The 24,462-nt window shown below is 43.0% G+C and overlaps 1 protein-coding gene across 1 annotated transcript in view; it reads right to left on the bottom strand.

Moving 5' to 3' along the window:
• SLC17A8 (solute carrier family 17 member 8) overlaps positions 1-24,462 on the bottom strand; it is a 73,389-nt gene that overhangs the window by 45,908 nt on the left and 3,019 nt on the right. The window contains exons 3-6 of the mRNA XM_069764305.1: positions 24,187-24,305; positions 2,630-2,744; positions 2,447-2,534; positions 165-251 (exon numbers count right to left, since the gene is read on the bottom strand). Coding sequence (XP_069620406.1) covers positions 165-251; positions 2,447-2,534; positions 2,630-2,744; positions 24,187-24,305 — 409 coding nt within the window. The remainder of the gene's footprint in view (positions 1-164; positions 252-2,446; positions 2,535-2,629; positions 2,745-24,186; positions 24,306-24,462) is intronic.

Genomic DNA, 24,462 nt, shown 5'->3' on the forward strand with positions numbered 1-24,462 from the left:
AGTGAAAAACAAAATACAAGTAGTTTTTTTTTCTATTCAGGACAGGGATCATCCACCTTCAGTACCCCAGCTGTTAAACTATAATTCTCCAACATACCCTGAGAGACGGCTACGAGTTACAGTCCCAGTTTTTATACATATATAAATTAAAAAAAACAACTTACCATAAATGTAAAATACAGAGGACCAGCCGATGTATTGTACAAGTATCCCTGCTAATGGCATTGCAATTACTGCACCAGCATAGGAGCCTGTAATATAAAAGTAGCAAATGAAACAGTATTTAAAGGCACCCTGTCATGTCCCAAAATGCTATAAACCTGCAGATATGGGGTTAAACTGCAGGCTACTAGCATTCTAAAGCTGTGCGGTTGCTGTACTGAAAGCACAGATACCGGGAGGAAATTAACTTTATTCCTCCCGACTTTCAGTCATGAAACACGGCTTCAGTCACTGCTTAGTACAAAGTTAGTGGCGACGGTAACCATGTTACTGACTGAAAGCCAACAATGCATCAGTACAGAGCCAGCTGTCAGTCAGTGATGGAGTGTAGTTACAGCCGTCACTCACTATGTGCTGAGCCATGACTGAGGCTTCAGCCTACATGACTGAAAGCCTGAGGCTGCCAGGGGGTATAAAGTTCATTCCTCCTAACAGCCAGGTTTTCAGTGCTGCGGCCGCAAGCTTCATTATGCTAATAACGGTATGAAGCTGCATATTAACCTCCATTGGTAGAGTTTTTGACGTGACAGGTTCTGTTTAGTGATCGTGTCTTTGACGTGGGCTTGCACTCGTGCCTACATCTTTCACTGTATTTGATTGCTGATTTTATCAGCCATCAAGTGCCTCTAACAGCCGCAGGTGGAGAGGTCCTTCACCCACAGCTATTAAACAGTTAAATCCAGTTGTCAATCACTGACAGCAGGATTTAGTACACACCAGCCGGAAGCGTGTCACAAATCCTGCCCATCGGCTCCCCTGTCACTTGACTGCGGGGTGCCAATGGGTTGTCATGACAGACGGGGGTTTGCAGAAGACCCCTGTGCCTCTCACTCCGATACTCCTGTGAACACCGGCTTTTGGACAGCATTCGTAGGAGACTGTGATTTCTGATATACATAGCGGTGATGAAACACTGCTATGTATAGTACAAGCAATCGGACGATCGCAGCTTCAAGTGTCCTAAGGGGGCTATTGAAGTCAGCAAAAAGTGCTAAAAATAAGTTTTTAGAAGTATGAAAAAAATTTTAAAAACCCACAAAAGTTCAAATCACCCTCCTTTTTCCTCATTGAAGATAAAACAATAATAAAAAAAAATCCACATAATTTGTATCTCTATTTTCAGAAATGTACAATCTATCAAAATATAAAATAAGTTAATCGGATCGGTAAATGGCGTCACAACAAAAAAATCTAAACACCAAAATTATGTTGTTTTGGCCTTCGCAACAATACAAAAAAATGCAATAAGAGATGATCAAAACATCGTATCTACCCCCAAATAGCATTAATAAAGGCGTCAGCTCGGGGCATAAAACAAAAAGTCATCACACAGCCCCAGATCCTGAAAAATGAAAACCCTTAGGGTATCGGAAAATGGCAACAAAAAAATTTTTTTATTACAAATTTCAAAATTTTGTTTCACCACCTAATTAAAGAAAAAAGCAACCTGTAAATGTTTGGTATCTGCGTAATTGTACCTACCTGGAGAATAATAATGTCAAGTCAGTTTTACCGTATAGTGAACACAGTAAATATAAAAAGCAAAAACTTGGGATTGTGGAATTGCACTATTTTTGCAATTTCAGCACATTTGGAATTTTTTACCATTTTCTAGTATGTTACGTGATAAAATAAAAGGTGTGGTTCAAAAGTACAACTTGTCCTGCAAAAAACAAGCCCTCATACAGCTATGTGGGCAGAAAAAAAAAAGTTATGGCTCTAGGAAGTAGGGGAGGAAAAAGCTAAAAGGATAAACTGGAAAATCGCCAGGTAGTGAATGGTATTGCAATAATTAATTGCTTATTACGTAATAAGAAACATAGTGGAATATACATATAGGACATATATGTCTTGCTAGCCACTTCTGGCTTTAGCTGCAAAATGCAGCAAAAATTGCATTGGTATTTTTGTTTTTGTTTGTTTTTTTATGTTGTATGTTCTTTCACCTTGGCTGTTATAAAATGTGTATTTTTATGCGTTTTTTGCGTGTGTTTTTATGCTTTTTTATTTCTTCATTTTACTTTAAAAAGAAAAAAATGCGCATACTTTTTCCTTGCCTGAATTTCAACATGTCCAATCCTGTTTCCCCATGTGAGGTTACCTTCTCCCCATGGAAATAAACATACATGCTCAGCAAAAGCAAATATTTTGTACATGTTTTTATGAGTAGGAGTGGAAAGGGGGTTAACGAAAAGCAAATTGTTTAAAAGAAAGGCCGTATTACCACAAAATGAAGTAGTTGCTAGTCTGCTCCTCTCCATAGGTGGTGCCCATTTACTCCACATCCCATGGCATGCTGGATATGTCACACCCTAAAAATATATATCATATACTCAATATGTATATTAATATTTAAAATGAACCTGAAAGCTATATATTTGACTATAATTGCATCATATCCACCTACCTCAACAAGGCCTTGTAAGACACGGACACAAATAACACATCCAAAATGAACTTTTGCTGCAGACGGTATCAACATATTAAAGATTGACGTTAAAAAAATAGCAGCACCAAATACCCTACAAGATAAAAAAAATAGTTTAAAGTGTTTTTTATTTTTAAGTTATATCACTTTTGTATTGTTTATAAAATACTAAGTATTTTTTTTTTATAAATTATAATCACTTTTTATTAGACTTCATCCATATCTGCTCTGTTCTGCCTAACAATAAAATTAGAAGCAGCACTGGATCTATAACACAATGGCCACCAGCGGCACCCAATGGATCCCATTGACTATAATACGGCCTTTTGGGTTTTCCTAATAATATCAGCCATTTTACTAGATAAAAAGTGCAGCATGCTGGCCGGATCGGCTACAGAGACTCGTAACGTAGATATAGATGTAGTCGACTTATCTTTTATGGTTATAAAGAGCATAGTATTCAACTCTATTCATGTTTAAAACTAACTTAGCATTTTGGCAGTTACTAGCATGCAGATTATGTTGTTAGACACATCAGACAACAAAATGAAGCTAATCCACTGCCTGCTTTTAAGGGAAGTCACCACAAATTTGAAAGAATCTATGAATAAATGGAGCAAATGAGATAAAATAACTGAAAAGTAGAGATGAGAAGATAGATTCGCAGGACTTTGATCGAGCATCCAGGTCAGTGGTACCTGGCGGGTAGATGAGAAACCCATGAATCTCTTGCCTTCCGGCATCCCCGGCGCAGCATTTGATTTGTCAGTTCGGTGTTCGTACTGAACACCTAGTGTCTGGTACTGAACTCTGAACATGTACTTCTCCCAGAAATGAGAGTATGTGAGAGAGAGAGAATTATGCAAACCCCTAGCCCTTACTATGGCCATTTTACAGCACCAAAGTTCGGGTTCCCATTGGCTTCTATTCGGTTTGGGTTCGTTGAAGTTCAGGTCAAGTTCAGGTACCCGAAACCAAACATTGGACTATAGTCGACTGAACCCGATGTACCCAAACATCCACGCATTGGCTCATCCCTATTTGTCAGGGCTTGCGCAACGTCATCTGTGTGACGTGATGCACAGATGACATCACATAAGCCCTGGCTAATAAAAAGCTATGCTGGAGATGCCGGATCTCTCTTCTAACCACCAGGTACCACTGACCTGGACACTGGACAGGAGTCAAACAAATGGATCCGCTAATATCTACTTAAAAGGTATACAAAAATAAGTCACTCAACTATTATGCTTGCTTACTATGAAATGTTGTTTTAATTAGAATCATCCTGAAATATTATTCACCAAGAATCATGTCAATGACAGCGGGGACTGGGCAAACCTTAAACACAAACATAGGAAGTGCAGAAACTGGATGTGTCTCAGTCTCATCAATATCCCTGGTATTTGCAGCCGGCTACTGATGACCCGATTCTAAATGATCTGGCCTTAGACCAGCATTAGCATTTACAACCATGACATATAGAAAGGGGTTTATTTCGAGATGTCACAGACGTTTTAGCATGAAATAGCCAGGCTACATAAGGAACATACTATGAACTAGAAAACTGTAAAAACGCCTCGGGTCTCAAAATTGGTGGGGGTCTCCGTGATCAGACCTCCAGGGATTGGGAAGTTATCTCCTATCCCACAGATAAGGGATATCTTTAAACCCCCTTTAATAAATCTTATAAGGAATACATCTCTTTGGGGAACTCACCCACTTTTTACATTACTATAAAAATGTTCAACAAGTGATGAAAGTTCAAACTGTGACCTATATTTGTCACTCACTCGTCATCTTTTACAACCCTCTTTGGCACAGTTTGGCCATAAACGGGTGTAAACTGCATACTATATGGGGCAATATGACATTACATGTCAATTAAATTGTGAGCCATTTAATTTTCTTTCAAATGCTCACATTTCTGACTACAAAGTGAATACTTCACCAATCATGTCTATCATCAGTACGAGAACCTCAGATCACAAGACACCTTCATCATTCATGTAAGACAATACAGTAGTTCATTAATAATTAAGTAGAATTTGGCTGTAAGATATTACCATGCATGCAGCACATTGCTCTGTTATCAGCCATGATAGATTTGTTTAGAATTCCAGTGGATTCTTCTATAGAATCTAATATATAATTGCCTAGAATACTACTTCCTGCAATTTGTGCCAACTTCCGTGGCTTTGTCCGGAGCTAATGTCCGGAGCTAATGTCCGGAGCTAATGTGCGGAGCTAATGTCCGGAGCTAATGTCCGGAGCTAATGTCCGGAGCTAATGTCCGGAGCTAATGTGCGGAGATAATGTCCGGAGCTAATGTCCGGAGCTAATGTCCGGAGCTAATGTCCGGAGATAAGTGACGTCAACAGTGTCCAGTGTCTGATTGGTTGCCGCCTGCTGCGAGCGACCAATCAGAAACGTGCCGTACTGTGACACACTCCGCCCGCCATTTTGGTGTGATTTTTGAATTTTTACCTCACAGCAAGTTTCTACTGCGTGGAGGCGGGCCCAGTGACGTTGCTCTTCAAGCTCCTGCCGAATTTCGTCAAAAAAATGATAATACCATTTACCAAAACTATATATATTTAGTTGTGAAGTGGTTCAGTGACATTTTCACACCAATTTTGAACTTTTGTTTGGTGTTTTCTCCATATACTGCCTATTATTCACTGACTGTTATACTGAGAGACTGCCGTTTATTAACCTCTTCTTTGCCACATTGGGTATATTGCTCTATTATTTGCCACATAAGGACATTAATTGTATTATTCTTACATTTGAATAAATAAAGTATATATGGATTCTAGACTCCCGATTCTTTAGAATCGGGCTGCCATCTAGTTACTTATAAACTAAGAATAATGTCTTACCTACGCACAATCCCAAATATATGACAGATAAATGAGAAGTTTAAAAGGTGGCCATAAAATAAAAAAAAATATGAATTAATTACATAATATTTATAAATCTACAGGGTGGAATGAACAAAAATTATTAGGTAACTGTCTGCAGCAACTGATGTTTATTGTGGTCAGCACCCATCCATTCATGTGTAGTGGTCTATTTCAGTTAGAAAAAAAGGGCTTATTATTCCAACTGGTTGCATCACTGAGGAAAACACGCTACGCAAAAAAGAAGGATCCTGGCTACACTGAGAAGCATTTGTGTCAATTCATTGCGAATTTCTCTCCATTTTTCGGATCTGAACAAATAAATAATAAAATAAATAATAAAACAAGGCTCTTCTGACCATGGAGTGACAGCAGGCTCGGACTGGCCCACAGTAGGACAGGAGAATCCTCCAGTGGGCCCCAGTGCGGGAGTGGCCACCACCCTCTTATATGAGCAGTACTTCGCACAATACACTTGATTCACTATGTACAGACAGAGGCACCATCTAATTCATTTAACAATTAACCTATTTTAATGCTATAGAAATTTGTGAATGAGGATAAAGACATACAGTAGGTACAGAAAGTATTCAGACCCCTTTAAATTTTTTACTCTGTTTCATTGCAGCCATTAGGTAAATTCAAAAAAGTTCATTTTTTCACATTAATGTACACTCTGCACCGCATCTTGACTGAAAAAAAACAGAAATGTAGAAATTTATGCAAATTTAACAAAAAAGAAAAACTGAAATATCACATGTTTATATGTATTCAGACCCTTTGCTCAGACACTCATATTTAAGTCACATGATGTCCATTTGCTTGTGATCTTCCTTGAGATGGTTCTACTCCTTCATTGAAGGCAAGCTATGTTTAATCAAACTGATAGGACTTGATTTGGAAAGGCACACACCTGTCTATATAAGACCTCACAGCAGTGCATGTCAGACCAAATAAGAGTCATGAGGTCAAAGGAACTGGCCAAGGAGCTCAGAGATAGAACTGTGGCAAGGCACAGATCTGGCCAAGGTTACACAAGAATTTCTGCAGTACTCAAGGCTCCTAAGAGCACAGTGGCCTCCATAATCCTTAAATGGAAGAAGTTTGGGACCACCAGAAGTCTTCTTAGACCTGGCCGTCCAGCCAAACTGAGCAATTGTAGGAGAAGAGCCTTGGTGAGAGAGATAAAGAAGAACCCCAAGATCACTGTGGCTAAGCTCCAGAGATGCAGTAGGAAGATGGGAGAAAGTTCCACAAAGCCAACTATCACTGCAGCCCTCCACCAGTTGGACCTTTATGGCAGAGTGGCCCGATGGAAGCCTCTCCTCAGTGCAAGACATATGAAAGCCCGCATAGGGTTTGCTAAAAAACACATTAAGGACTCCCAGACTATGAGAAATAAGATTCGCTGGTCTGATGAGATGAAGATAGACCGTTTTGGTGATAATTCTAAGCATTATGTGTGGAGAAAACCAGGCACTGCTCATCACCTGCCCAATACAATCTGAACAGTGAAACATGCTGGTTGCAACATCATGCTATGGGAGGGTGTTTTTCAGCTGCAGGGACAGGACGACTGGTTCTCATTGAAGGAAACATGAATGTGGCCAAGTACAGAGATATCCTGGATGAAAACCTCTTCCAGAGTGCTCTGGACCTCAGACTTGGCTGAAGTTTCACCTTCCAACAAGGCAATGACCCTAAGAACACAGCCAGGGCTGCCAATAGGAATTTCAGGGCCCCATACTGGCAAAATTTTCAGGGCCCCCTTAAGACTCCGCCCAGGCTCCACCCCAGCCCCGCCTCCACCCCTCGAACTGTCCACAGCCCCACCACTGGCAAAACTCCACTTCTCACAAATCACACATTAACAGTTCCCATCACCAGATCAAACACATAGCCAGCAGCTTTTGTTTTGGCCAAAAGGTTTTTTTTAATCTGAGACGACAACAAGGTAGACTCTTTTGGCCGGGCCCTACTCTACTGTAACCTATTAAACATTTGTTAAAATATGCAATACAATTTAGGTGTATTTTTATTTATTTTTCAATTTTTCAAATGACCAATAATACCACATACAAGGGACAAATACCACAACACCATGACCAGACACCATATTATCACCACATAGTGACCTATAATACTATCTACAAGGAACAAATACCACCACACCATGTGCAGACCACATATTACCACCACAGTGACTGAACAATATCACATACAAGGGACAAATACCACCGCAGCATGTCCAGACCACATATTACCATCACATGGTGACCAACTACATACAAGGAACAAATACCAACACAACATGAACAGACCACATATTACCACCACACAGTGACCGAATAATAGCACATACAAGGAACAAATACCGCTACACCATGGCCGGACAACATATTACCACCACTTTGTTGCTGAATAGTACAATACTGATCATTAATTTAAAAAAAATACTATCACCATAAGTGCCATTATACACAGGAGATCTGTACTTAGTATGCAGTGTGTGTACAGGTAATACAGTGGTCACCAATGCCATTATACACAGGAGCTCTTTACATAGTGTCAGTGTACAGGTAATACAGGGATCACCAGTGACATTATACACAGGAGCTCTGTATATAGGGTACAGAGTACATGTAATACAGCGATCACTAGTGACATTATACATAGGAGCTCTGTATATAGTGTATAGTGTACAGATAATATAGTGATCACCAGTGACATTATACACAGGAGCTCTGTATACAGTATACAGTATACTCTGTGACAGTGTATGGTGTCAGTGTACAGGTAACATACTCACCAGTGACGTCTCTAGCTAAAGTCCTTCATCTTTGCGTTTCTTTTTAATCCAGTGCAGACCGCCATCACTTCTTTCTGCCAGGACTCGTCTCTGCATAAAATAACACAGTTATCTAGAGCACCGCTTCCAGAGCACATTCCCCATTTTTTCCCTTTCTTCTACACTACACATCTGACTACAGACGTTCACCCACCATTAATATATAATTGGTTATTATGCAACCCACCATTCCAAATATAAATTATAATCCGCCACTGTGCCCCCACTATCTGTATATAGCCACTTTCCCCATGTAATATATAAATTAATTAGCACCTGTATGCTTTCTCCCAATTTATTACCAGTCACTTTATCCTCAACGACCCCCACTATTTACCTCCCGCTCTAACCCTTACCCCAATTCATTATAGTTACATGCCCCTTCTGCCTCAATTCATTGCCATGTCTTCTCTCTCTCCCACCCTCTATTCATTATCAATTGCTCTTCCCCACCCTCAAAATTCATTATTTGCTTTCCCTACCTTCAATACACCATTTGCTCTTCCCACCCCCACCTTCAATTCAATTGCTGTCCACGTCCCTCACACTCACTTCATGTGCAGTCCCCATCACCCCCACTTCATCATTTAGTCCCCTATCATCATTTAGTCCCCTATCCCCCCGTCACTTCATCTGCAGTCCCCCTTACTTCATCATTTGCAGCCCCCTATCATTTCATCATGTGCAGAACCCCCTCAAACACACTTCATCATCTGCAGTCCCTATCACTCCCACATCATTTCCTGTCCCCATCACCCCCACATCATCATTTACAGTCCCCATCACCGCCACATCATCATTTGCAGTCCCCATCACCCCCACATCATCATTTGCAGTCCCAATCACCCCCACATCATTTGCAGTCCCCATCACCCCCACATCATCATTTGCAGTCCCCCCACATCATTTGCAGTCCCCATCACCCCCACATCATCATTTGCAGTCCACATCACCCCCACATCATTTGCAGTCCCCATCACCCCCACATCATAATTTGCAGCCCCCATCACCCCCACATCATAATTTGCAGTCCCCATCACCCCCACATCATTTGCAGTGCCCATCATCCCCACATCATTTGCAGTCCCCATCACCCCCTCATCATTTGCAGTCCCCATCACCCCCACATCATCATTTGCAGTCCCCCTACATCATTTGCAGTCCCCATCACCCCCACATCATCATTTGCAGTCCCCATCACCCCCACATCATTTGCAGTCCCCATCACCCCCACACCATCATTTGCAGTCCCCATCACCCCCACATCATTTGCAGTCCCCATCACCCCCACATCATCATTTGTAGTCCTCCCACATCATTTGCAGTCCCCATCACCCCCACATAATTTGTAGTCCCCATCACCTCCGCATCATAATTTGCAGTCCCCATCACCCCCACATCATAATTTGCAGTCCCCATCACCCACACATCATTTGCAGTGCCCATCATCCCCACATCATTTGCAGTCCCCATCACCCACACATCATTTGCAGTCCCCCACATCATTTGCAGTCCCCATCACCCCCACATCATCATTTGCAGTCCCCATCACCCCCACATCATCATTTGCAGTCCCCATCACCCCCACATCATCATTTGCAGTCCCCATCACCCCCACATCATCATTTGCAGTCCCCCCCCCACATCATTTGCAGTCCCCATCACCCCAACATCATCATTTGCAGTCCACATCACCCCCACATCATTTGCAGTCCCCATCACCTCCACATCATAATTTGCAGTCCCCATCACCCCCACATCATAATTTGCAGTCCCCATCACCCACACATCATTTGCAGTGCCCATCATCCCCACATCATTTGCAGTCCCCATCACCCCCACATCATTTGCAGTCCCCCACATCATTTGCAGTTCCCATCACCCCCAGATCATCATTTGCAGTCCCTTATCCCCCTTACGTCATCATTTGCAGCCCCCTATCATTTCATGTGCAGTACCCCCTCAAATACACTTCATCATTTGCAGCCCCCTATTATTTCATCATGTACAGTACTCCCTAAAACACACTCCATCATCTGCAGTCTCACTCCCCTTCACCTCACCTATTTAAAAAAACAAAAATGTTTTTTATACTTACCTCAGTCGTTCCCGGGCGTCTAGTGTTTCCAGCAGTGAAGCAGCAGCTAGAATGTATGGGCTGCTGAGAGGACATGACAGGAGCCCCTACATTCTAGCACGTTCACCACTGAGACGGCTAGAATGTATGGGCTGTAGTCAGGACCTGCAGGGAGCCCATACATTCTAGCTACAGCCGAGACTAGGTGAGACGGCCGTGCACAGCTCCAAGAAGGCTCCCGGGCCCCAGCGCCGACGTGTGCGCCGCAGTGCAGAGTATTTTAGTGCATGATGGGGCCCGATCAGTAGAAGCACAACAGTGGGGCCCCGGATCTGCGGGCCCCTCTGTGTACTGCCACTGACCGGGCCCCATACAGCAGTAACGGCTGTAATGCCCTGATGGCGGCCCTGCCCTGCACACAGCTAAAATAACAAAGGAGAGGCTTCAGAACAACTCTGTGACCATTCTTGACTGGCCCAGCCAGAGCCCTGACCTAAACCCAATTAAGCATCTCTGGAGAGACCTGAAAATGGCTGTCCAACAACGTTCACCATCCAAACTGACGGAACTGGAGAGGATCTGCAAGGAAGAATGGCAGAGGATCCCCAAATCCAGATGTGAAAAACTTGTTACATCATTACTCATGGCTGCACTAGCTCAAAAGGGAGCTTCTACTCAATACTGAGCAAAGGGTCTGAATACTTATGACCATGTGATATTTCAGTTTTCTTTATTAATAAATTTGCAAAAAATACTATATTTTTTTTTCAGTCAAGATGGAGTGCAGAGTGTACATTAATGAGAAAAAAATGAACTTATTTGAATTTACCAAATGGCTGAAATAAAACAAAGAGTGAAAAATTTAAAGGGGTATGAATATTTTCCGTACCCACTGTATTTGCATATAGCTGAAAAGTGGGGCCCTGGAGTTGATGTTAAAGGTGGGCCCTGGGCAGCCCAGTCTGACACGGAGTGACAGATTCATATATTTCTATGAGACTGTCACACTTGGGTCAGGAAAACCGCGACCACTCCATGCATTAGCAGTCCGTGCTTGGACCGATTTGCACAGACCTCTGCATGACCCCATAGGCCTCATTTACAGGTCAGTTTTCCATGTACAAGTGCTATCCATTCTTTTTATGGGTAGCACTCATACCTATGATAGTCTGTGGGGCTATTCACATGTCAGATTTTTTTTTCCTAAGACCAAGTCTTCTGTGCAAAATAGCGTACATGTACAATATTGATCCAAGTGTCAGCTCAAAATTGGCAACACAAATCTATGGGTCAGTGAAAAAATCTGACAGCAGTCGGATGCCATTCGTGTGCTGTCAATTTATGAATAACTGAGAAATAGAAGATGGAGAAACATTTTTTTTTTCTTATTCGTGAAAAAAAACTGACAAAACTCTGACCAAACACTGATGTAAATCTGATAGAAAACTCAGATGAACATGACTGATGAAACTTGGCCCTTTTTTCTCGCAAGTTAAAAAAAATTACATCTGAATGAGGCCTAACTGTGTATACATCACAAGGATAAGTACTTTGAAGTATTAGACTTAAAAATTCACCATTACACTACTATACAAATAATGGCACAATATAATGCACACATATACAGTGGGAGAAAAAAATGTATTTAGTCATACACCGATTGTGCAAGTTCTCCCACTTAAAAGGATGAGAGAGGCCTGTAATTGACATCATAAGTAGACCACAACTATGAGAGTCAAAATGGAAAACAGATCCAGAAAATCACCTTGTCTGATTTGGTAAGATTTAGTTTGCAAAATATGGTGGAAAATAAGTATTTGGTCATCTAAAAATATGCAAGATTTCTGGCTCTCACAGACCTGTAACTTCTTCTTTAAGAGGCTCCTCTGTCCTCCACCTCATTACCTGTAGTAATGGCACCTGTTTGAACTTGTTATTAGTATAAAAGATACCTGTCTACAACCTCAAACAGTCACACCCCAAACTCCACTATGGTGAAGACCAAAGAGTTGTCGAAGGACACGAGAAACAAAATTGTAGCCCTGCACCAGGCTGGGAAGACAGAACCTGCAATAGGCAAGCAACTTGGTGTGATGAAATCAATTGTGGAAGCAATAATAAGAAAATGGAAGACATACAAGACCACTAATAATCTCCCTCGATCTAGGGCTTCACGCAAGATCTCACCCCATGGGGTCAAAATGATCACAAGAACAGTGAGCAAAAATCCCAGAACCACACAGGGAGACCTAGTGAATGACCTGCATAGAGCTGGAACCACCGTAACAAAGGTTGCCATCAGTAACACACTACACCGCCAGGGACTCATATCCTGCAGTGCCAGACGTTTCCCCTGCTTAAGATAGTACATGTCCAGGCATATCTAAAGTTTGCTAGAGAGCATTTGGACTACCCAGAAGAGTATTGGGAGAATGTCATATGGTCTGATGAAACCAAAGTACATGGTGGGCCATTTATATGGATACAACTAAATAAAATGGCAATGGTTGGTGATGTCAACTTCCTGTTTGTGGCACATTAGTATATGGGAGGGGGAAAACTTTTCAAGATGGTTAGTGACCATCTTGGCCATTTTGAAGTCGGACATTTTGGATCCAACTTTATTTTTTTCAATGGGAAGAGGGAAGGGTTATTTACAAGTTTATGACCACTTATAAAATGTGTTGAAAATGCTGCCCATTGTGTTGGATTGTCAATGCAACCCTCTTCTCCCACTCTTGACACACTGATAGCAACGCGGCAGAAGAAATGCCAACACAAGCTTCCAGTATCAGTTGATTCAAATGCTGCACATCTCGTATCTTCACAGCATAGATAATTGCCTTCAGATGACCCCAAAGATAAAAGTCTAAGGGGGTCAGATCAGGAGACCTTGGTGGCTATTCAACTGGCCCACGATGACCAATCCACTTTCCAGAAAACTGTTCATGTAGGAATGCTCGGACCTGACACCCAAGATGGTGCACCACCACATTATGGGTGCACAATGGGCAGCACTTTGAACACATTTTATAAGTGGTAATAAACTTGTAAATAACTCATGAAAGAATAAAGTTACGTTAAAACCAAACACAGCATTGTTTTTCTTGTGAAATTCTCAATAAGTTTGATGTGTCACATGACCCTCTTTCCATTGAAAAAAATAACGTTGAATCCAAAATAGCTGATTTCAAAATGGCTGCCATGGTCACCATCCATCTTGAAAAGTTTTCCCCCTCCCATATACTAATGTGCCACAAACAGGAAGTTGATATCACCAGCCATTCCCATTTTATTTAGTTGTAATAAATAGAGAGCTGTTTAGTAGAAATAAAACTCGTCATGTTTAGAGGAGACAGAATGCTGAATTGCATCCAAAGAGCACCATACCTTCTGTGAAGGATGGGGGTTGCAACATCAGGCTTTGGGGCTGTTTCTCTACAAAGAAACCAGGACGACTGATCCGTGTACATGAAAGAATGAATGGGGCCATGTATCATGAGATTTTGAGTGCAAACTGCCTTCCATCAGCAAGGGCATTGAAGATGAAACGTGGATGGGTCTTTGAGCATGATAATGATCCCAAGCACACCACCAGGGCAATGAAGGAGTGGCTTTGTAAGAAGCATATGAAGGTCCTGGAGTGGCCTAGCCAGTCTCCAGATCTCAACCCCATAGAAAACCTCTAGAGGGAGTTGAAAGTCCGTGTTGCCCAGCGACAGGCCCAAAACATCACTGCTCTAGAGGAGATCTGCATGGAGGAATGGGCCAATGAGTCGCCCGCCAGGGTCGTGGGGTACCCGGTACTGGGTCCGGTGTTCACAGGGGGATGTCACGGTGGCGAACTGGTCCATGGCCCTGGGCGCCCACTTAAACGGGATAATTGAATAAAGTTTATGTTCGTGACGCCACCTATGGAATTCGGTCAGTGGGGACTGACGCTGTGTTAAGGGGTCCTCTGGGGTGATGTTATGGCAGCTAGATGGTATAACTTCCCACAGGTGAAGTGTATCCCCAGGGCTCCCGGTGTGTAGATGGAAGATGGTGAAAGGCGCAGTAAAGAACGACGACACAGGTTTGCAGTTTCTTTATCTGGTTTACTGAAGACTTCAGGCAGCCACAGTCCAGCGTACCAGATCACAGGGTAGGCAGGGTCCGGCCAGCTTGGAAGCGAATCCAGAGTCCCCTTTACCAGGTGGAGTTAAAAGCCTTCCTCTAGCACGGTGGTGTTGTAGTCCCTTACTGCCTATGGCTTCAGATAAGGGCCTCACAGTTCTTCTCTCTGTCCCCCATATAGGATAGGACAATACCTGCGTGACAGGTAACTCGAGCCTTTTTACAGGGACTCTAGCACGCCCCAGGCTCTATGTGTTACTGTGTCTCAGGTGTGTGTGGCGGACAGGTAACTTGCAGTTCAGCTGTCCTGCTGGTCTCTGATGTAAGTATTAGAGTCCCTTACAACCTCGGTGGTCCGGCTACCGGTTATCTGCGCTTTGCCAGGGAGACAGTCTGCTCGCTGCTGTCCTCCCCCTGATGTCACTCTCCTGTGCTTTGCTCTCCTGCACACTCATTGAACAATGTTCGGCTTACTGTATGTCCCTTTCTTTAGGAGCTGTAGTACTTCAGACTACACGGCCCCTTCATACGTTCTTCCTGCCTCAGACTGCTCCAGTCTGCTTCCTGGCACTTTCTCTCTAAAACTCAACTCGCTTTCCCTCCAAACCATAATATAAATGCATATACAGGGGAGTCACCTAGGAATAGGATCAAAAGCTCACCCTTGTGGTCTGGAGTGTGAATATGTTGTGTGCATTGTGATTACCTGATAAAAGATATCCTTCATCGCTTCCAAACGTAACATCACTCTCTCCGTGAGGAAAGCAATGCTACTGTGACGACCAGGACCCTGGGGCGCCACACCAACATACCACCAACAGTGAGTGCCAACCTTGTGAAGACTTACAGAAAATGTTTGACCTCTGTCATTGCCAACAAAGGATTTATAACAAAATATTGAGATGAACTTTTGTTAATTACCAAATACTTATTTTTCACCATAATTTGCAAAATAAATCTTGCCAAATCAGACAAGGTGATTTTCTGGATTTGTTTTCTCATTTTGACTCTCATAGTTGTGGTCTAGCTATGATGTCAATTACAAGCCTCTGTCATCTTGTTAAGTGGGAGAACTTGCACAACTGGTCTCTGACTAAATACTTTTTTTCCCCACTGTAATTCCATCTATACTGCAGGCCCAAACATATAGACCACATATCACCACTGTATAGTAACACTGTTACTGAGCAAAATGCTCTGAACAAATATCAAAATTGTAAATGGATTCTCGGTACCTTAATCACAACTTGCAGATCTGGTGCAGTGGCTCAAAAGCCCAAATGGCTTTGGATACTATTTTTAATTGTCCATTTTCATTTGAAAATGCTATATTTGCTTTTTCTCTTCTCACCATTTAGGGTAAATAGCATGTACCTTAAAATGGCAACAGAAACTACTATAACTTTTATTTAAAAAAAACAGGCCCCATATATCTACATCAGAAAAAAATAGAATTATGTCTCTCGTGCAAGGACACAAAACAAGTTTTAATTGTGCAAAAATGAGCAAATATATATACAAAAATGAGAAAAAAAACAAGAGCAAGTAGCAGCACCGCATAGGATTCTGTAACGCAGTGCCAGTTTTAGAAGTGTCACCATGGGCAAAAGCTACTAGTGGGGCACCAAATTCATGTACATACATAGAGCACATACATATTCGCACACACATATGTATACACAAAGCACATACACACATGTATATGTATATACACAGAGCACATAAACACATACATACATACATACATACACAGAGAACACATATGTATACTCAGAGCACATACACACACATGTATGCACAGAGCACATACACACGTATATACAAGTACAGACACACACATGTATACATATAACACATACACATATATACAGATCACACACATATGTATACACATAGTACACACATAGATTTATAACATTTATATTCATAGCGCATAAATATGTATACACAAAGCACACACATGAATACACACAGAGCACCCACATGAATACACAGAACACATATACACAGGTATATACTGAGCACATACACACACATGTATACATACAGCACATGCACAAATGTTTACACAGAGCAAATACATAGTTATATACAGAGCACATACCCGCATATGTATACACAGAGCACATACACACTTATGCATACATAGAGCACATACATATCTATTTATACATACAGCACATACAGTGGGTACAGAAAGTATTCAGACCCCCTTAAATTTTTCACTCTGTTTCATTGCAGCCATTTGGTAAATTCAAAAAAATTTAATTTTTTTCTCATTAATGTAGACTCTGCACCCCATCTTGACTGAAAAAAAAAACAGAAATGTAGTAATTTTTGCAAATTTATTAAAAAAAGAAAAACTGAAGTATCACATGGTCGTAAGTATTTAGAACCTTTGCTCAGTATTGAGTATAAGCACCTTTTGAGCTAGTACAGCTATGAGTCTTCTTGGGAATGATGCAACAAGTTTTTCACACCTGGATTTGGGGATCCTCTGCCATTCTTCCTTGCATATCCTCTCCAGTTCCGTCAGGTTGGATGGTGAACGTTCGTGGACAGCCATTTTCAGGTCTCTCCAAAGATGCTCAATTGGGTTTAGGCGAGGGCTCTGGCTGGGCCAGTCAAGAATGGTCACAGAGTTGTTCTGAAACCACTCCTTTGTTATTTTAGCTGTGTGCTTAGGGTCATTTTCTTGTTGGAAGGTGAACCTTCGGCCACGTCTGAGGTCCAGAGCACTCTGGAAGAGGTTTTCATTCAGGATATCTCTGAACTTGACCACATTCATGTTTCCTTCAATGGCAACCAGTTGTCCTGTCCCTACAGCTGAAAAACACCCCCATACCATGATGCTGCCACCACCATGTTTCACTGTTGGGATTGTATTGGGCAGGTGATGAGCATTGCCTGGTTTTCTTCACACATACTACTTAGAATAATAATAATAATAATAATAATAATATCACGAAAAGGGTCTATAGTTGTCTCATCAGACCAGTGAATCTTATTTCTCATAGTCTGGGAGTCCTTCATGTGTTTTTTAGCAAACTCTATGCGGGGAGGTCACTGTACTTTTAGGGACCTTGAGTACTGTAGAAATTCTGTCTCTGTTCTCCTTGGCCAGTTCCTTTGACCGCATGATTCTCATTTGGTCTGACATACACTGTGAGCTGTGATGTGTTATATAGACAGGTGTTTGCCTTTACAAATCAAATCCTATCAGTTTAATTAAACACGGCTGGTCTCCAATTAAGTAGTAGAACCATCTCAAGGAGTATCGCAAGGAAATGGACAGCATGTGACTTAAAGGGACACTGTCACCTGAATTTGGAGGGAACAATCTTCAGCCATGGAGGCAGGGTTTTTTGGTGTTTGATTCACCCTTTCCTTACCCGCTGGCTGCATGCTGGCTGCAATATTGGATTGAAGTTCATTCTCTGTCCTCCATAGTACACGCCTGCGCAAGGCAAGATTGCACCTTGTGCAAGCATGTACTACGGAGGACAGAGAATGAACTTCAATCCAATATTGCAGCCAGCATGCAGCCAGCGGGTAAGGAAAGGGTGAATCAAACACCCAAAAACCCCGCCTCCATGGCTGAAGATCGTTCCCTCCAAATTCAGGTGACAGTGTCCCTTTAAATATGAGTGTCTGAGCAAAGGGTCTGAATTCTTATGACCATGTGATATTTCAGTATTTCTTTTCTATTAAATTTGCAAACATTTCTACATTTCTTAGGTTTTTTTCATTCAAGATGGGGTGCAGAGTTTACATTAATGAGAAAAAAATTGACTTTTTAGAATTTACCAAATGACTGCAATGAAATAAAGAGTGAACAATTTAAAGGGGTCTGAATACTTTCCATACCCACTGTACATACACATATACATACATATTTGCCTATACAAAGAAGTATGGATATGGAAGCCACAGCGATCAACTTAAATCAATCAGAAGAAAATGTTTAATGTCCATGCAGCAAAAATCCAGGGCAAACCAGTAAGTGCAGGGGCATAACGATCATGGTTGCAGAGAGTGAAACGGTTACCAGAACTGTATGGGATGGAGCCCACCAACACGAGTGCCTTTTTCAGCTGGATGTGCGCCCCAGGACACATATTCTGCTGTAGTGTGTTGTGGGGCAGAGACCCGCCTGCTAATCAGAGGCCGCATCTGACGTCAGCGTGACCATCATGAGTGGCACATGGAAGTAATATCATGCACCACTTATGGCTGGAAAGCCAAAATCAGATGCAGGCTACAAAAGAGGACATCACACATTGTGGGAGTGGAGGAAGGTAAGAAGAATTGTTTGTTTTGGGGTTTTTTAAATGTGGATGGAGGACATTACACCAGGAAGGGGTCCAAGATGGGGGCAATTATACCAGGAAGGAGCCCAGGATGGGGGACATTGTATTAGGAGGGAGACCAGGATGGGGTACATTATACCAGGAAGGGGGCCAAGATGGGTAACATTATACTAGGAAGAGGCCCATGATAGTGACATTATACCAGAAAGGGGCCTATGACAGGGAACATTATACTAAGATGGAGATATTGTGACAGGAAGAGGTCAAGATGAGGAATATTATTACATTAAGGCTCACAGGACAAAACATTATAATACGTAATAGCCCGGGATGTGGGACATTATTGCTGGAAGGGGCCCAGAATGGCAAGTGTCAGAGCGCTGGACTCACTCACTGTCGGGGATACCACTCCAGCACACTATGGGGCTCATGAGTCAGGGAAACCCAGTGCCAGAGCAATATAAGGTGCCATTATATACTGTATGGAGCATTATATGGGGTACATTGTATTGTATGGAGCATTATATGGGGCCATTACATACAGTGGCGTAGGAAGGGGGGTGCGGGGGGGGGGGCGGTCCGCCCCGGGCGGCACAATGCGGGGGGCGGCTGGCGCTGCAGGAGAAGAAGAAAAAAAAAAAAGACGCCCCTTTAAATCTTCGGGCGACGCCGTCCGCCGCCACGACCAGGGCCAGCTCCCCCCACCACCGGGCCCCGCCCCCGCCCCGCCCCCCGCTCTAATACTCACCTCTCCTGGTTCCTGCGGCTTCAGCGTCCTCTGACTCTGCGACGTTTCAGGGCAGAGGGCGCGATGACGTCACTACTGTGCGCGCCGCTCAGCCTCTCTGTCCTGAGCGTCGCAGAGCCGGAGAGACGCTGACTGGCTGCACCGGACCTGCGCTAGGAACGGGAGAGGTGAGGATTTTACTTTTTTTTTTTTTCTTTATGTCTGACTGTCTGGGGGCAATGCTGGACACACTGGGGCAATACTGGAGACCATGGGGCAGATTGCTGGACACACTGGGGCAATACTGGAGACCATGGGGCAGAATGCTGGACACACTGGGGCAATACTGGAGACCATGGGGCAGATTGCTGGACACACTGGGGCAATACTGGAGACCATGGGGCAGATTGCTGGACACACTGGGGCAGTACTGGAGATCATGGGGCAGAATGCTGGACACACTGGGGCAGTACAGGAGACTATGGGGCAGATTGCTGGACACACTGGGGCAATACAGGTGACCATGGGGCAGATTGCTGGACACACTGGGGCAATACAGGAGACTATGGGGCAGATTGCTGGACACACTGGGGCAATACTGGAGACCATGGGGCAGAATGCTGGACACACTGGGGCAATACAGGAGACCATGTGGCAGAATGCTGGACACTGGGGCAATACAGGAGACCATGGGGCAGATTGCTGGACACACTGGGGCAATACAGGAGACTATGGGGCAGATTGCTGGACACACTGGGGCAATACTGGAGACCATGGGGCAGAATGCTGGACACACTGGGGCAGTACAGGATACTATGGGGCAGATTGCTGGACACACTGAATACTGGAGACCATGGGGCAGATTTCAGGACACATTGAGGCAATGCTGGAGACCCTGGGGCAGACTTCTGGACATACTGGGGCAATACTGGAGACCATGGGGCAGATTGCTGGACACACTGGGGCAATACTGGAGACCATGGGGCAGAATGCTGGACACACTGGGGCAATACTGGAGACCATGGGGCAGATTTCTGGACACACCGGGGCAATACTGGAGACCATGGGGCAGAATGCTGGACACACTGGGGCAATACAGGAGACCATGGGGCAGATTGCTGGACACACCGGGGCAATACTGGAGACCATGGGGCAGAATGCTGGACACACTGGGGCAATACTGGAGACCATGGGGCAGATTGCTGGACACACTGGGGCAATACTGGAGACCCTGGGGCAGATTTCTGGACACATTGAGGCAATGCTGGAGACCCTGGGGCAGACTTCTGGACACACTGGGGCAATGCTGGACACACTGGGGGTAATATGCTGGACACACTGGGGGTAATATGCTGGACACACTGGGGCAATGCTGGACACTGGGGGTAATATGCTGGACACATTGGGGCAGACTGCTGGACACACTGGGGAAAGGCTGGACACTGGGGCAGTGCTGGACATACTGGGGCAGATTGCTGGACACACTGGGGGTAATATGCTGGACACACTGGGGCAGATTGCTGGACAACATGGGGGTAATATGCTGGACACACTGGGGCAGATTGCTGGACAACATGGGGGTAATATGCTGGACACACTGGGGGCAGGACTTGAGGCATGGGCAGAATGTAGATACGGGGCATGATTGGAGACACGGGGCAGGATTGGATCATGGGGCAGGACGGATACGATGGAGGCTGGTGGGGCAGGATGGGGAGATCATATGGGGTAGAATGGATACTCATGAGGGCAGGATGCGAGAACATATGGCTGGAGCCAGGAATGAGATAAACGGGGCCAGGGTGGGGAATAGTGTTACCATAGGGGATAATTAAGGGATATTATTACTGCAGTGATGTATTTATTTTATTTTTTGAGTATACTGTTTTAAATGGGGGGGCGGTCCTGTTACTGTGCAGAGTGACACTATATCACCTTTTTTTCTTCATGTGATGTAATGTAGAAGTTGTGAAAAATTAAGTAATGTGTTCTGCAAGCGGAGCTCGAGATAACTGTGTTATTTCCTGCAGAAACGAGTCCTGGCTGGAAGGAATGATGGCGGTCTGTGCTGGATGAAAGATGAAGGACTTCACCTAGAGACGTCACTGGTGAGTCAGTGTTACCTATACACTGACACTATACACTGTATACTATATAGAGGTCCTGTGTATAATGTCACCAGTGATCTCTGTATTACCTCTACACAGACACTGCATACTAAGTACAGATCTCCTGTGAATACTGGCACTTATGGTGATAGTATTGTGTTTGTTTTTTTTATTACTGATCAGTATTGTAGTATTCAGTCACTATGTGGTGGTAATATGTGGTCTGGAAATGGTGCGGTGGTATTAGTCCCTTGTATGTAGTATTATTTGGTCACTATGTGGCCTGGTCATGGTGTGGTGGTATTAAGTCACAGGTGTGGCATGTGGGGGTGACACCATTAGGCCCAGTTTAAGTTCTACAAAACAGGAAAACCATTTTTGGTAACCTTTGTGTGTATTGAGCCGGGGGGAGGGGGGGCGCCAAACTCGGGAACAGCCCCGGGCGGCAAAAGCTCTAGCTACGCCTCTGATTATATACTGTATGGAGCAATCTATGGGGCCATTATATACTATATGGAGCAATATATGGGACCATTATATATTGTATGGAGTATTATATTGGGCCAATAAATACTGCATGGAGCATTATATGGGGACATTATACTGTAGGGAACTTTATATGGGGCCCATTAAATTGTATGGAGCATTATTTACGGCTATTATATACTATATGGAGCAATTTATGGGCCCCACTATACTCTATACAACATTATATGTGGCCCATCATACTGCATGGAGCATTATAAGGGGTCCATTATTCTGTATGGAGCATTATATGGTGCCCATTATACTGTATGAAGCACTGAAGCACTAAATGGGGCCATTATATACTATATGGGGCCCATTATACTGTATCTTGCATTATATGGGGCCATTATACTGTATAAAGCATTTTATGGGGTCCATTATACTGTATGGAGCATTACATGGGGCCTATTATACTGTATGGAGCATTACATGGGGCCATTATACTGTATGGAGCATTATATGGGGCCCATTATTTTGTATGCAACATTATGAGGCCCACTATACTGTATTGAGCACTATTTGAGGCCCATTAAACTGTATGGAGCACTATGTGAGGCACATTATACTGTTTGAAGCAATGTATGGGGCGTATTATACTGTACAAATGTGGCTTATTCTGTTTAGAGAATTATATGAGTCCCATAATACTGTATGGAGCAAAATATGGTGCCCATAATACTGTATAGAGGACTATATGGTGCCCATAATACTGTATACTACTGTATGGAGGACTATGCTGTTCACTCTGGGACTGCAGTCTTTTGACTCCCCCCAGGGCATGCACTGTGCGCGTCGACGATTTGCTGGTTTCTGAGCTATTGTAGGTTTTACAATAGATATCATTCATATAATGTAAGAAGTAAGTGAAATCTTTGGCATTGCACTATACCTATATTTTTTAATGTACATCATGAATCGTGGTATTTGTTAAAGGGGCTCACTGAGATGCCCGGGGCCCACAAAAACCTGGAGCTGGCCCTGATTATACCAGAACGGGGATATTATGTGTGGCCCATTCAAAAAAAATTATTGGGTTCCTCGCATCATGTTCTCATACACTTTATGCAGTTAATAGCCCTCTGTGTCTGTACTGCTACATATTTAGGCAGTTAACTGGTTCATGCAGCTTTACATGAACACCCGAGCCTTACACTATGGCTGGTCCGAATAACTAAAGCAATTGTTACCATCTCGTGTCTCCCCTTTTCCTCATAGTTTGTAATCTTGCGAGCAGGGCCCTCATTCCTCTTGGTATCTATTTTGAACTGTGATTTCTGTTATGCTGTAATGTCTATTGTCTGTACAAGTCCCCTCTATAATTTGTATAGCGCTGCGGAATATGTTGGCGCTATAGAAATAAAATTATTATTATTATTATATTATACCAGGAAGGGGCCCAGGATGATGGACATTATTATAGGAAGGGGCAAGGATATAAACATTATTAGAGGAGCCAGGATGGGAAAATTATATCACATGAAGGGTGAACACGTATGTCTTTATAGGATCTAGAACGCTTACAAAGGCCCATACATCTGACCAAAATGAAGGTGGGGACCTAGGTCCAAATTTTGCATCGGGTCCCATCGATCTCCAGTTACACCATGTGCCTACTCTCTGTTATATTGCATATAATGGGCTGAGATAATGAATCACACATCTTATAACTACTGAAGGATTGTTTAAGGCACACAGGTCGTTCTTTGCGGATATAAGGTCTTACACAATAAACATCTTCTGACATTAACTTTGCTAATAGGACACTTAAAATGGCTTTAGAAAACAGACAATCCATTTAAAAAATTTATGGTTAGAATATCTATTTCTGATTCACTGAAATAACAACCTTAAATTGTAATTTAACACATTTCACAGATAGAAAGAAATATTTTCCCCTTTCAGGCATACAGTGTAATTACCTATTGGCAGCAAGCTTGTTTGCAATGAATCCTCCTGGTATCTGCGTCACAATATATCCCCAAAAAAATGATCCATGGATCAATCCAACTGTTTCTGGATCCCAGTTAAATTGGGCTACCTGTAAAAAGGTGTTAAAATATATTGATGACATTATAGATTGGTATTACTAAGTATTTCTACAAGTTTGATTGCAGAAAGAGATTTATACCTTTCCTTTACGTAGTAAGTAAATTATTTAAAATTGTCAATGAGAAATATTAAGTCTGGATATTCCT

Source organism: Ranitomeya imitator, chromosome 4 (assembly GCF_032444005.1).
Source record: "Ranitomeya imitator isolate aRanImi1 chromosome 4, aRanImi1.pri, whole genome shotgun sequence".
Taxonomy (NCBI): Eukaryota; Metazoa; Chordata; class Amphibia; order Anura; family Dendrobatidae; genus Ranitomeya; species Ranitomeya imitator.